The sequence below is a fragment of the Xenopus laevis genome, chromosome 7L (assembly GCF_017654675.1).
Source record: "Xenopus laevis strain J_2021 chromosome 7L, Xenopus_laevis_v10.1, whole genome shotgun sequence".
NCBI lineage: Eukaryota > Metazoa > Chordata > Amphibia > Anura > Pipidae > Xenopus > Xenopus laevis.
The window spans coordinates 126,115,682-126,128,911 of NC_054383.1; the positions used below are offsets into that span (position 1 = coordinate 126,115,682).

General features: G+C 40.2%; 1 protein-coding gene and 1 pseudogene across 1 annotated transcript; both read right to left on the reverse strand.

Moving 5' to 3' along the window:
* LOC121395696 overlaps positions 1 to 13,230 on the reverse strand; it is a 457,636-nt pseudogene that overhangs the window by 419,274 nt on the left and 25,132 nt on the right.
* LOC121395704 (predicted GPI-anchored protein 58) lies at positions 10,774 to 12,136 on the reverse strand. Its single transcript, XM_041569987.1, has 2 exons — positions 11,985 to 12,136; positions 10,774 to 11,552 (listed from the first exon to the last, which is right to left on the reverse strand). The coding sequence occupies exons 1-2, from the start codon at positions 12,125 to 12,127 to the stop codon at positions 11,222 to 11,224; spliced, it is 474 nt and encodes a 157-aa protein (XP_041425921.1). The 5' UTR covers positions 12,128 to 12,136; the 3' UTR covers positions 10,774 to 11,221.

Genomic DNA, 13,230 nt, shown 5'->3' on the forward strand with positions numbered 1-13,230 from the left:
TCAGAGGATACTTACCAAATCGAGACGGGTAGAGATAACACCTGTTTTGCTGATAATGGTATAGGGAAAATTATTACTGTACTGGGAGCGACCTTAACAAGATGTTTTGTCAAAGCAGCATACAAGTTTTGTTTTGTTTTGTGTGATATATAGATAGGCAAATATGACTGATTGAACTGGTTTTTTTTTGTTTGGAAATTATGTATAATTTGAATGCAAGTCTTGCACGGTAATTGTTCAATACTCGTGATGTATGGTGCATATGAAATGTATGTATATATGCATATTTGTCAATAAAACTGATTACAAAAAAAATTTTTTGAATCCCTATGAATTGGAGTGCGGGTCTATGTGAAGATATAAATGGGTATTTGACCCTGCACCCACAATTGTATCAGAGTGCAGCTGCTTGTGACTAAATAGATATATATTATACAATTTGACAACATGAATTGTGATTGTGACATTATCTAAACAATAACCTAAATGTCAATATATATATTTTTTGTTATATTCAAGCCATTCCATCAGTGTCTATAACAGGGATTAACTCAACAGAGCAAACATGGCTACTCCCAGCCTTTGTTATGTGGATTTTTATACATTAAGGGGCCGATTCACTAACTTCGAGTGAAGGATTCGAAGTTTTAAAAACTTCGAATTTCGAAGTATTTTTTGGGCTACTTCGACCATCGAATGGGCTACTTCGACCTTCGAATCTAAGGATTCGAAGTAAAAATCGTTCGACTATTCGACCATTCGATAGTCGAAGTACTGTCTCTTTAAAAAATACTTCGACCCCCTAGTTCGCCATCTAAAAGCTACCGAAGTCAATGTTAGCCTATGGGGAAGGTCCCCATAGGCTTGGCTAACTTTTTTTGATCAAAGGATATTCCTTCGATCGTTGGTTTTAAATCCTTCGAATCGTTCGATCGAACTATCTGCGCTAAATCCTTCGACTTCTATATTCGAAGTCGAAGGATTTCAATTCCTAGTCGAATATCGAGGGTTAATTAATATATATTGTCTATATATATATATATATATATATATATATATAGACAAATACAAGAGTCCTCTGCACTCAACCCATTATCAATATATTTAAGACAGAGACATTTTGTGCTACTGCTACTGAAAAATGCCTTACCCTTTAAACAACACAGGGATTGTTTGTCCATATATTGCAATATATTTAAGCTGAACAACTACGTCACAGTCATCCCATATCTGGCCAGTCCTACGCTCAATTTTATCTGATTCATTAAGAATTCTATTGCTTCATTATACATTTTACACAGGGACTAAGTTTTACCTGCAGCCGGTGCTAAACCAGTACCAGACAGATTAGAGTCTGTAACCAGCAGCTCATTTAATGCCCAGGAGTAGAATGGCAGGATTATTCTACAGAAATTCTGAAAATTATCTGTACAATGTTTTCAAGCTAGAAAGGAGCATTGTGAAAGTGCCCAGTTGGTGCCCAAGACCTGTACATAGCCTGGTGCAGCCACCGCCATATCAGAGAAGTGATGATGTATCTTATCCCTTATTTATTGGTACAAGGAGAGAACATGAGTCTGAGGAGTAGAAATACCCCCCAAGGGAAACAGGAGAGGCTACAGAAGGAGATTTCACCTTCCTCTAGATCTGCCGGCAGGTTACACTGAGGCAGAAAGGTTGTAGTTACCTCACAAGGGGATCTATTTAGGAAACCTCGATTTTTTTATGGTCATGCTTTTTAGGGGGGAAAACTAATTTTTAGAGGGAAAAAAACTCTAATTTTTTGAGATTTATTATATCCTGAAGCTGCTAGCAATCGGAAAATACTCTATACAAAACCTGTCAAGGTCATGTAGAAGTCAATGGTAGAAGTCCCTTGTAGTGATGGGCAAATTTTCAGCGTTTCCCCGAAAAATTTGCGAATTTTGCGAAACGGGGAAAAATTTGCGAAACGGCGCCGGCGTCTTGTTTTTGACGCCGGCAGCCGTTTTTTTACACCGGCGGCCATTTTTTTATGCCGGCGGCCCATCACTAGTCCCTTGTACAATTTGAAGATATTGTGATCTGCGCTGAGTTTGGTCTGATAATCCAAAAAAAAAATCAGGGTTTTTCGGGCGATAACTCAACAAATCAAACCAATCAGACGACAAATCTGAAAAAGTTGTGCGATTTGACTTTTCGCTCGATTTTGTCGAGTTTGTTTTAGACAAAAAAATATAAACATTAGGTATAAAAAGGCTTATTGTCTGTAGGATAAACAGAGAATGAACAGCAGATAACAGAGAAACTGATTAGATTACAATGGTTGCGTGTGTCAGCAGAGATAACAGGGCTCAGATAAGAAGATAATAAAAGATAAAAGGGACTGGCTACTGAAACATGTCGTGAGTGAGAATACACCAATAAAGGTGACTGCAGACTAAGTACTGCTGATTCCTGGTCTGTTTTTAATCTCTACAAATGTGCCGCCCCTGGACCCTGCCGTCCTAGTCACAGGCCCTCAAGTGCCTTATGGGAGATACGGCCCTGTACCCACCCGAGGTTACACTATTGCCAGTGGAAAAGCATTTGCAGCAGCCACTTGGGGTACAGCAGATTTATTGTGGGTGACTCATCTCCCTTAGGGAAGGAATGAGAGGAGAAAATTCTGAATAACTGATAGGTGGTTCATATTCCCTGCTGCTTCCTTGTATTACTCCTGATAATCAGTTTGTATGGAGATGTACACTATGAATACAATTAAAGCTTTAACTTTCAAGCAGTTTTACAATTCATGTCTTTCGCATCTTTCTATTCAGGCCTCTCCTATTCATATTCCAGTCTCTTATTCAAATCAGTGCATGGTTGCTGGGGTAACTTGGACCCTAGCAACCAGATGGCTAAAATTGCAAACTGGAGAGCTGCTGAATAAAAAGCTAAATAAGTCAAATAAAACTCTCTACATCATACTTTAAGTTCATTTAAATGATACTTTAATTATATCTTAGTTGGAGTCAGGTACAAGCTGCTGTTTTATTATAACTGATAAAAATGAAATCATTTAAAAAATGTTAATTATTTGATTGGAGATTATAATGGAGCTTTCTGGATAACAGTTTTCCAGATAACGGATCCCATGCCTGTACTTTATATGGTAGTTTTTCCCATTGGGAACTAAATGATATACTGTATTTATTCACACGAGGGGCCCCTCCAAGCGCTGTGCTATGTTTGTTTGTTGGGATTTGATATTTTAACCTAAGTGGAGTGTAAATAAAATTTCTATAATTATTTTATGGGTTCTTTTGGCACATAGTTAATCACTTGGCTGAGATACTCTGGACCTACCAGAATACAGTCATTTTTCAGTGTGTTTGGTATATTTGATATAGTTACATAGATGCCAAGTAGGCCCAGAGTGTCCAAGATGGGAGTTGTAGTTCATCTTTAGCATTGATCCTAATGATAATATCTCTGCATGTATTGCCTGATCAGATGATATTAGTTGGAGACTGTCACTACTAGTGATGGGCGAATCTGTCCCAGAGAAATTTGCGAAACTCTGGAAAAATTCACAAAACAGCGAAAAATATGCAAAAAGGATTGAAGTCAACGGGCGTCAATTTTTTTGCCGCACGACAATTTTGACAGGAGCAACAATTTTTATTGTTTTGTCCAAATGCATTAAAGTCGATCGGTGTCCAAATAATTTTAAAATCAACAATTTGTTTGTCGCAGTGAATTTTCCCGTAGCGAGTTTGTCGCAGCAGTTTCGTGAAAGCCTACGCCGACGGTGGGATCTGAAAATTTTGTGCGAATCCACGCCTGCTGTATAAATTTGCCCATCACTAGTCACTACTATATCTTGTACACAACTTCCCGTCCTCTAGTGCAGATTCACAAAGACTTGTGTCGTGCCTCTTGCCTGTACACGAGTCATTGGGGGTTTTGATGGCAATATAAGAGTTGCAGTGAAAAATCTGCTGGTTCTGCAAAGCTGCTGCTTCACACACATAAGATCACTGATCCATGAAACACATCCAGCTTCATTTGCATCAAAAACAATTTGTGGATATGGCTCTTAAAAAATGTGCGATGTGCTTGTGAAAACACTAAAGCTACACTAGAACCCATGTAGCCAGGGAATTTCAACTGATGACTTGTAAACTAACAATAGAGTCAGTTCAAAAGTGTGAGGTCTCACCTCCCTGGTGGTCCAGTGGGTCAAGGGGGTCGGCGGGGACGCCGGCCGGCTCCTCAGCAGGGACACCCGCAGCGTTAGCAATCCTCCTCAGTGCCTGATCTTTGCTAGGGCGCACGCGGCATGCTTCTTCGGGGTTGTAGGCGCACTAGCACTGGTGTGATGACGCCGGCGCGCAGAAAAGTGGCAGATTGTATTTGTCAGTGCCCGTGATAGGATTTGTTCCTGGCGCTTAGCTGTTGCTATTCTGATTCAGAAAACCTGTTATTGACTACCTGTTGTGACCCCTGCCTGTTCTTGATGATTCTACTTTCTGTATCCTGACCCCTTGCCTGATATCCGACGCCGATTTTGCCTTATCCCTCTGATCGACTTCCTGGTTTGACCCTTGCCTGCCTGACTATGTTTGTTCTCTGCCTGCCCCGACCCGGCCTTTTCTGATTACGATTTGTCTCACACTTTAAGACTCTTGCCTTACAGTTGTGCCCCTCTGCTTGTCTAGAACCCCTCGCCTTGCACCTCTCGTTTTAAGACCTGGTGGCATCTGAGTAGCTGAGGGCTCCTCCCGAAGCCAAAGGCGGCTGCTACAGGCGGAAGCACGAGCCGAGACCAGGGTGCTTGCCATCGGTTCTAGATTTAGGGTGCCAGCCTTTACATAAAGTTTGGCTTGACAAATCCATTCTGCTTAAAGGAAAAAAAAATTCCTCATTGTATCATAAATGTTTCTACAAATGCATAACAAGCAGTTTGTGTCTCCCTCTCTCTTGAAGGTGCCCTGTGTAATTCATGAAATATCGGCATGACTCTCATATTCAATGTACATTCTGCTTCTATCCCGTGAACTTTTATTTTTGTTCACAGTTGGAGGGTTATTTACTAAAACTTAAATCTGTCTAATTTTTTTTATTAAAACAAAGTCAACCTACGTACCATCCACGAATTTACCTCATTTATCAAAAAATCAGGTAAAAAATTCAGATCAGGAAAAGTCTCAACAAAATAGAGCAACAATTTAAATCATATAACTTTTTTTTAAATTTGGTGCCCTTGAATTTTTTTGAGTTGTTGCCCAGAAACCTTTTCGGATACTTTTTTGGATTATTGTACAAACCCAGCACAGTTGATGATGCCAAGAACATCCTCAAATTGTAAAAAGGAACATCTGCCATTTACTTGTACGTCACCTCAACAGGTTTTAGATGGTGGGTTTTCAGATTTGAATTGTTAGCAGCTTTGGGGGTATAATAAGTCTCAAGTTTTTCCTCTAAAAATTCAAGTTTTTCTTTTTCTCTAAAAATTCAAGTTTTTCTTTTTCTCTAAAAAAAAAATGTTTTTCCCATTTAAAAACTCAACCGTTTAATAAATACAAATAAAATAGTTATTTTGCCTTTACAGAGCAGATGTTCCTCTCAGCATCCCGGAGAGCAGGTAGGAGTGGGAACAGATTCTAGTTAAGATGAAAGTATGGACATACAACAGTTTCAAGGGCAGGGAGTAGTGATGAGTGAATTTTTTCACCAGCCATGAATTTGCAATGAAATTCTGCATTATGCCATCTGCAAATGTCTTTTTTTGCAAAACTGCGATGAAAATTTGCCGCAGCAAAATTAAGGGCGAGGAAGTCGCCAAGACAAAAAAGTTGCCATAAGAAAAACGCCCATTGACTTTAATGCATTTGGACAAAAAAGTCGCCATAAGAAAAAACGTCCATTGACTTTAATACATTTGGAGCGAGAAATTTTTTGAAGCCCATTGAATTATTCTCCGTTTTGGCAATTTTGTCCGCAGTTTCGTACATTTTTTGCAAAGCAAAATGGGACAGATTCTCTCTCTCATCACTAGATGTATTTAGTTGTTTGAGCTGTGTCAGTCCAGTAAAGGAAATAATTTCCATCTCCCCTGTCTTGTCACTTGTGGAATGTGTTTCCATTCAATCTTCTGAATTGATTCTGTCTCCTCATGTTTAAGAAATCAAGTTTCAATAGGAGCTGCCACTCTATAAGAAAATGATAGACTGTAAGCTCTTTTGGGCAAATTCCTGGGTTTCTTCCCCTAGTAGGTTGGGAATTTCCATGCCTTGTGCTGAGCGAATCAGCAATTCTAATGCCGTTATTGACTCCAGGCACATTGCCACAGCACAAGTGATGCCATCTGAACTGTAAAACTGAATTACACCTAGCAATCAATTCACAAATAGCACAATACTACTGTAAATTGGTGCATCTTGTGCAAGTTCCACTGGAGAAAATGATGCTGAAAACATGACGGTTGACTTACAAAAATGACACTTAGCACTTTGCACAGCTTTTTTAAGTCTCCCCTAAAAGAATACTTTTGGGTTATGGGAACTTGTTGAGCTCACACATCCTGTAACTTTGTCTTCAGCAACTGATGGATCTACAAGGGGATTGTGCCCTGGATCTACATAGCTGAGCCCCTCTGTTGGGCACTACCACTAATGCTGCAATTCACTACATCATTCACAGCAGCTCTACCTGCTTACTCATTTCTCATATCCACTGAATGACTCTACTTAGAATCTAGCCCTCCTCTAGCTAATCCTTGTACCTGTTCCTCCTGATTTCCACTGAGCTCTTCTCTTAGCCCACGGATCAATCCTCATTGAGACCCTTTCTCCACCCAAGCCGATGGAATCACATCTACCATCTTGGAAATCCAATAGAAATAACTCAACCTCCACCTTCCATTTATAAATACTAACGTAAACCCTATGATACCCAGTAAAAAAGCATTGCAACCACCTACAAGACATTTTATTCCCCAGTTATATTAGCCATCTTACCCACACTTACACAATGTCATTCTATAATTCCAGGCATTAACAATGTACATATTAAAGACTAGATGCCACAGGGGTGTCTACTTAATATTCCCCTAAATCTATATATTGAAAAAAGCTTTTCAACATGATAAATATAAACACAATCTCATTTGGACATTACGGACAAGTCTACCTATTTCCAGCAATTTTTGTATTCATTACATTGTGATTTTGCATTGTACCTAGGGAATGTGATCATGGCAAGACCAAGGTAGACCATCAAGAGGATCCTACAGAGGATGTTGAGGAGACGCAGCCAATGGAAATGCAGTTGAGGCCCAGGAGAAAGTAATGGGTCAAAGGATGGGATCTCAGTATTATCTTCACCAGAAACAAACACAAACCATGACTTGGCAAAAGCAATAAAGAAGCCAAAGCAAAAAAAAAAAAAGAGGAGTAACAAGGGTTCAGTGAAGGAGCTGAGAGAGACCAAGGTTCCGCCATCACATTCTCTATACAAAATTATTTGCTTATGAAGATGATACAACTGCTGAAACCAGGTGACATTTATGTAAAGTGATGATCATTATACTTAAGCTGGCCATAGACGCAAAGATCAGATCGTACAAATGGAGGATTGGTACGACTCTCTTACGACTTTCGGACCGTATGTCGAGTGCTCCGACATTTGTTGTACCATGCCGATCGGTCGTTCAGTCGTTCGGACAGGTTTGAAAATTTCTGCCGGCTGCCGATCGTATCTCTGCGTGTATTGATGATCTGATGATATCCATGAAACCTCTGACGGAAGTACACGACAATATCCTTGGCCGCAACGTTCCCGGCCACATATTATGGCACAAACCCCTTTTTCCCAAATATGTTACTACATAACTTAACTCTATAGCTGGTTATGAAATGCTGAAACATACTTGAACTCAACACAAATTTGAACAATAAAATGTTTTATTTCTCATACTCTCGGTTTTGTTTCATAAATATATCACAATATATTCAAATATTGATAGCATTGTGACGATATTAGAAAAAAAGCTGGGTGCTGTGTCCAACTGTGGGCCGTGGACCCAAACGCTGCAGGCTCTGCATGAGCAACTGGGACGCACTGTATGTATACACGTCTCAACGTCTGAGGTTGCAACAGACATCTTTTGAAAAAACACATTTGAGAGATGTTACAAGAAATATGAGGATATTAGAAAAAAAAATGCTGTATTATGAAGATATTAGAAAAAAACAGCTGGGTGCTGTGTCCAACTGTGGGCCGTGGACCCAAACGCTGCAGGCTCTGCATGAGCAACTGGGACAAATATTATAACAAAATTTTGCTCTAGTCTACATAATAAACAAGTATTTTGAAAAAACAAAACTTTTTCAACACGTTTCTGAACACATTTAAAGAATAAAGAAAAAAAAAATGATTCTGTGTCATTCTCCATTTCTCCAATCAGACCAGTTATTTGTTCTTGAAGTAATAGTATGGCTTCCACACTGTAAGCTCTCAATGCAGCTCCTTAGTTTGGTCTGGTAATGGATTCTTTTTTACACATTTGTTTTATCAGGTGTACAAACTGCCACTTCCACATCTACAATAAAAGATAAAAATAATTAATTATTGAAATTAGTTATTGAAAAAAAAAACACTTACTACACTGTGTACAAACCTGAAATTGGCATTGCGAGGAGCTGTGGGTCTGCTCCGTAATATCCTCCTGATTTCCACCCAGAAAGCCTTCTATCACCTGTACCACTTCTGCTGGGGCTTCTGCTGGGGCTTCTGTAAAGGCCTATAGCAGAATCCTCACTTGGTTGTGTTCGGTTTCTTTTGGCAAGAAGTCTTGCTTTCTTGATTTGTTCTAAATATAAAAAACAGAATGATAAGCAGAAAGGAAAACGTAGCTGCGTTATAACGAACGAACGTGGCCCTTGTTATTGCAAGTCAATATTATGGTTTCAAGAGCACAATGGAATGTTTTATGTTCTGCTAAACGTTCTGCTGACGTTTTATCCATGAATACATTTCACTTCTGTGTCCCTTAAAGGAGCAGTAACATCAAAAAATTAAGTAGCTATGGGGACAGCCATTCAAAGGAGAAAAGGCTCAGGTTACACAGCAGATAAGCTCTGTAGAACATAATGGTGTTATCTGTTATCCACTATTTAACCTGTGCCATATAGACTTTTTTCAATATCCACCATTGCTACTCAGCAGCTTGTTTATATAAACTATAGTAGTACTTATCTGTTATCTACTGTGTATCCTGTACTTAAATGGCTGCCCCCATTGCTACACAGCAGCTTGTTTATATAAACTATAGTAGTACTTATCTGTTATCAACTGTGTATCCTGTGCTTGAATGGCTGCCCCCATGGCTACACAGCAGCTTGTTTATATAAATTATAGTAGTACTTATGTTATCTACTGTATATCCTGTGTCTGAATGGCTGTCCCCATGGCTACACAGCAGCTTATTTATATCAACTATAGTAGTACTTATCTGTTATCTACTGTGTATCCTGTGCTTGAATGGCTGCCCCCATGGCTACGCAGCAGCTTGTTTATATAAACTATAGTAGTACTTATCTGTTATCTACTGTGTATCCTGTGCTTGAATGGCTGCCCCCATGGCTACACAGCAGCTTGTTTATATAAATTATAGTAGTACTTATGTTATCTACTGTATATCCTGTGTCTGAATGGCTGTCCCCATGGCTACACAGCAGCTTCTTTATATCAACTATAGTAGTACTTATCTGTTATCTACTGTGTATCCTGTGCTTGAATGGCTGCCCCCATGGCTACACAGCAGCTTTGTTTATATAAACTATAGTGGTGTTTCTGAAGCAAACACACCAGTTTTACCAGTGCAGGGCAACAGTATACTATATTGACATTCCTTTAAAACACTTTCATTTTTTGGTGTTGCTGTTCCTTAAAATGATTGACAAAAAAACATAAATGACGTATCTGTGCAATGAATGCTTTATTTATTTATTTTTACACAATTTCTAATGTCCAGCAAATTTCCTTTTAACAGATCCTGTCATAATAAGTTAGGTTGAAAAAAGACACACGTCCATCAAGTTCGCCCTTTTTACTTTTTTTAACCTGCCTAACTGCCAGTCGATCCAGAGGAAGGCAAAAAAAACCCATCTGAAGCCTCTCCAATTTGCCTCAGAGGGGGAAAAATTCCTTCCTGACTCCAAAATGGCAATCGGACTAGTCCCTGGATCAACTTGTACTATGAGCTATCTCCCATATCACTGTATTCCTTCACTTGCTAAACACCATCCAACCCCTTCTTAAAGCTATCTAATGTATCAGCCAGTACAACTGGTTCAGGGAGAGAATTCCATATCTTCACAGCTCTCACTGTAAAAAACCCCTTCAGAATATTTAGGCGGAACCTCTTTTCTTCTAATCAGAAAGGGTGCCTCCTGGTTCCTGGCACCTGTAATGGGTGCCTGTGATGTTTCTGCACTGGTCCCTGATCCTGGAGAGGTGGTTCCTGACTCTTGCAAAGTGGTTTCTGTTCCTTTTGATGCCCCCATTCCGGGTCCTAGTAGTGTTCCACTTATTGGACTAAAATGTATGGGGGGGCATTCGACTTTGGGATTGCCCGGTGGTCGATCCTCAAGGGGGGGGGTAATGTAAGGACCAGCCTGGGACTTGAACCCTGTGTGCTGCACTTACTCCATGAGCCACTGGAGGCTCTTAGGACTGGTCCTGGTTAATATGCTATATGTTCAGGTGTTCTCCCTGTCTATAGTTTTCTCCTCCCTGTTCTTCACCAGCGTAGTTTCCCTCATGTGTTTCCCATTTCTCATCACCATTCCTTTATAAACCCAGCCCAGAGCGTTGCCCAGGGCTGAGTCATTGTGTGTGTTCCTGTATGACCTGCATTCCTTGTTCCTGTATTCCGGAATCCCTTGTTCCAGTGTTCTTGTTCCAGCATTCCTTGCCCTCCTGGATTTCCTGATAACGACCTTGGCTTGACCTTGTTTTCGATTTTTGACTGTTCCTGTTATTATCTTCTGTTGCCATTAAACCTGCAATATCACTATGTCATCTCCAGTTGTGTATGGGTATCCCCCTGGGCTTCCACCATGCCCACTTCCTAGTGTGTGGTTAACTCCAGTTACAGTCCTGGTTCCTATGCTATATGTTCAGGTATTCTCCCTGTCTATAGTTTTCTCCTCCTGGAGGATGAGCAGGCATCTCCGAAGCAGGATCTGGAAACTCAGGAGCCAGTCCTAGGAAAGGGAAAGCAGCAGGACCTGCATGTATCAGGATCTGGAGGCTCAGCAGGTAGTTCTGGAGCAGGATCTGGAGGCTCGGGAGCCAGTCCTACAGAAGGATCTGGAGGCTGAGCAGGTATCTCTGGAGAAGGATTTGAAAGCTTAGGAGCCAGTCCTAGAAACGGAAAGCAGCAGAACCGGCATGTATCGAGATCTGCAGGCTGAGCAGGTCGTTCTGGAGCAGGATCTGGAGACTCAGGAGCCAATTCTAGAGAAGGCTGAGCAGCATATCCAGGATCTTCAGAGTCGTACACCAGTATGTCCTGTAGGTTCCTGAGTTGTCAGTGGAAAAATAAAGAAGCGAAAAGTAAAATCTTTGAGATTTATACTTCCATCCTGTACCTCTACCTCTGTATATTTAGCTACAAACACTCCAAGTCATGCATTTTTGCTGGTGTTGGCATAACCCAATATTCCCATTCTTCTGCTTATCCTCAATAAGCTCCTCTATTTTTTTTATAGTGATAGACAACTTTTTGATTGGGAAATTTGAGGTAGTTGACAGGAATAGCTCCACACAGACCCCAACTTAAACAACCCTTTTTACTACCAATCACCCTCTGCTACCTTCATGGTATCCTTCATGGAACTTATACTGCCAAACACTGCCTTCCAGTCTCCACATTGTCATCTATACGTCATACAAATCTCATTCCTATTTCCTATAATCCATTGTGCATTAATTAACCTATACTGTGTACTCACAATTCAGGTGGTGGGCTTGGGGCGCGGGCCTGTTCAACTACTTTCCGATCCTCTTCAATACAAAAGTTTGTACAGAGGAAGAAGCATCCTCCAATCAATGCCAGAATTGCCAATATTATCAAGGCATATTGCAAGCAGCGCATTGGGCTGGTTTCTGGTTGCCACGTCTGGATCGCATCAGAAATCTGATAAAAGACATAGAAGTTAATTGTTGCATGTTTATAAAGTGGTAACATATTACACAGGACTGCACAGCAGAGAGACACCATGATAACAAACCATTTACAGTGGCTCAGATATAAAGCTAAAAGGTTGGGTTTGCTAGAGTTTAAAATCTTAAGGGGAATCAAATGCACTTACCTTCGGAATGATAAATGGGGCAAATACCCCTCCTGCTAACTGCGCTATAATAGACTGCAAGGCTATTGCTGTGCCACGGGAATTTGGCATTACTACCGACTGGCAAGAAAGAGAAAAGAAGGGTTTATCAGGGAAGAGGTCACTGCCATTATTATTATTTGATATCATATCTTGCGCTTATTGGTGTCCAACATGGGGTTATGTTATCAATAAAAAAGCATATAAACCCGATGATTAGGACCCAAACACTAGTTCATATGATTCTGTCTGTGGGTATGAAAGGAAAAAGTTCTTCAAGAGATATATTTACCAGTATCATGTCAGTAGCTACAGCCTGGTTTATATTCAGTAGAACGCCACCTACAAAGACGAACCCCTGTAGGAGAGAGTATAGGGTGGTGAGATAAAAAAATAAAATGAACCCACATCTAAATGGAATAATCATTTAATACAATTATTGGCGCCAATGTTGATGTTATCTCTAAGGTTGGCTCTTAAATCACTTTTGTTAACTTATCCTTGAGCGTTAGTAATATTTTAAACCATTCATGTAGAACTGGGGCCATAAAAATAATCTATTTCTAATCTAGGTTAATTAGCTTCATGCTATCACCTTCTCTCAATCTCAACATCCCTCGATGTTGGGAGTAAAAACATTATTGTGTCTTAAATCCAAAGGATATAACTCACATAGGCAAGGGTAAAGCTGCTTTGTACAGTGAAAAAGAAGATGCAAATGAAACATCCAGAGGCCATAAGTCCTAAACCGGATACCAGTCGATCAGCGGATGGATACATCTTGAACCACCGAGTGATGATCACCATTCCTATTTGTATCCCCACGATGTCAGCCGTGTATTTAATCAAACCATAGAACATACTAGAA

Bases quoted from the DNA above. Each gene is read 5' to 3' on its own strand.
- LOC121395704 (XM_041569987.1), bottom strand. From the start codon at position 12,127: ATGCGCTGCTTGCAATATGCCTTGATAATATTGGCAATTCTGGCATTG. The intron at 11,553-11,984 runs GTGAGTACACAG...CTGACAACTCAG, and splicing joins CCAAGCCCACCACCTGAATT to GAACCTACAGGACATACTGG.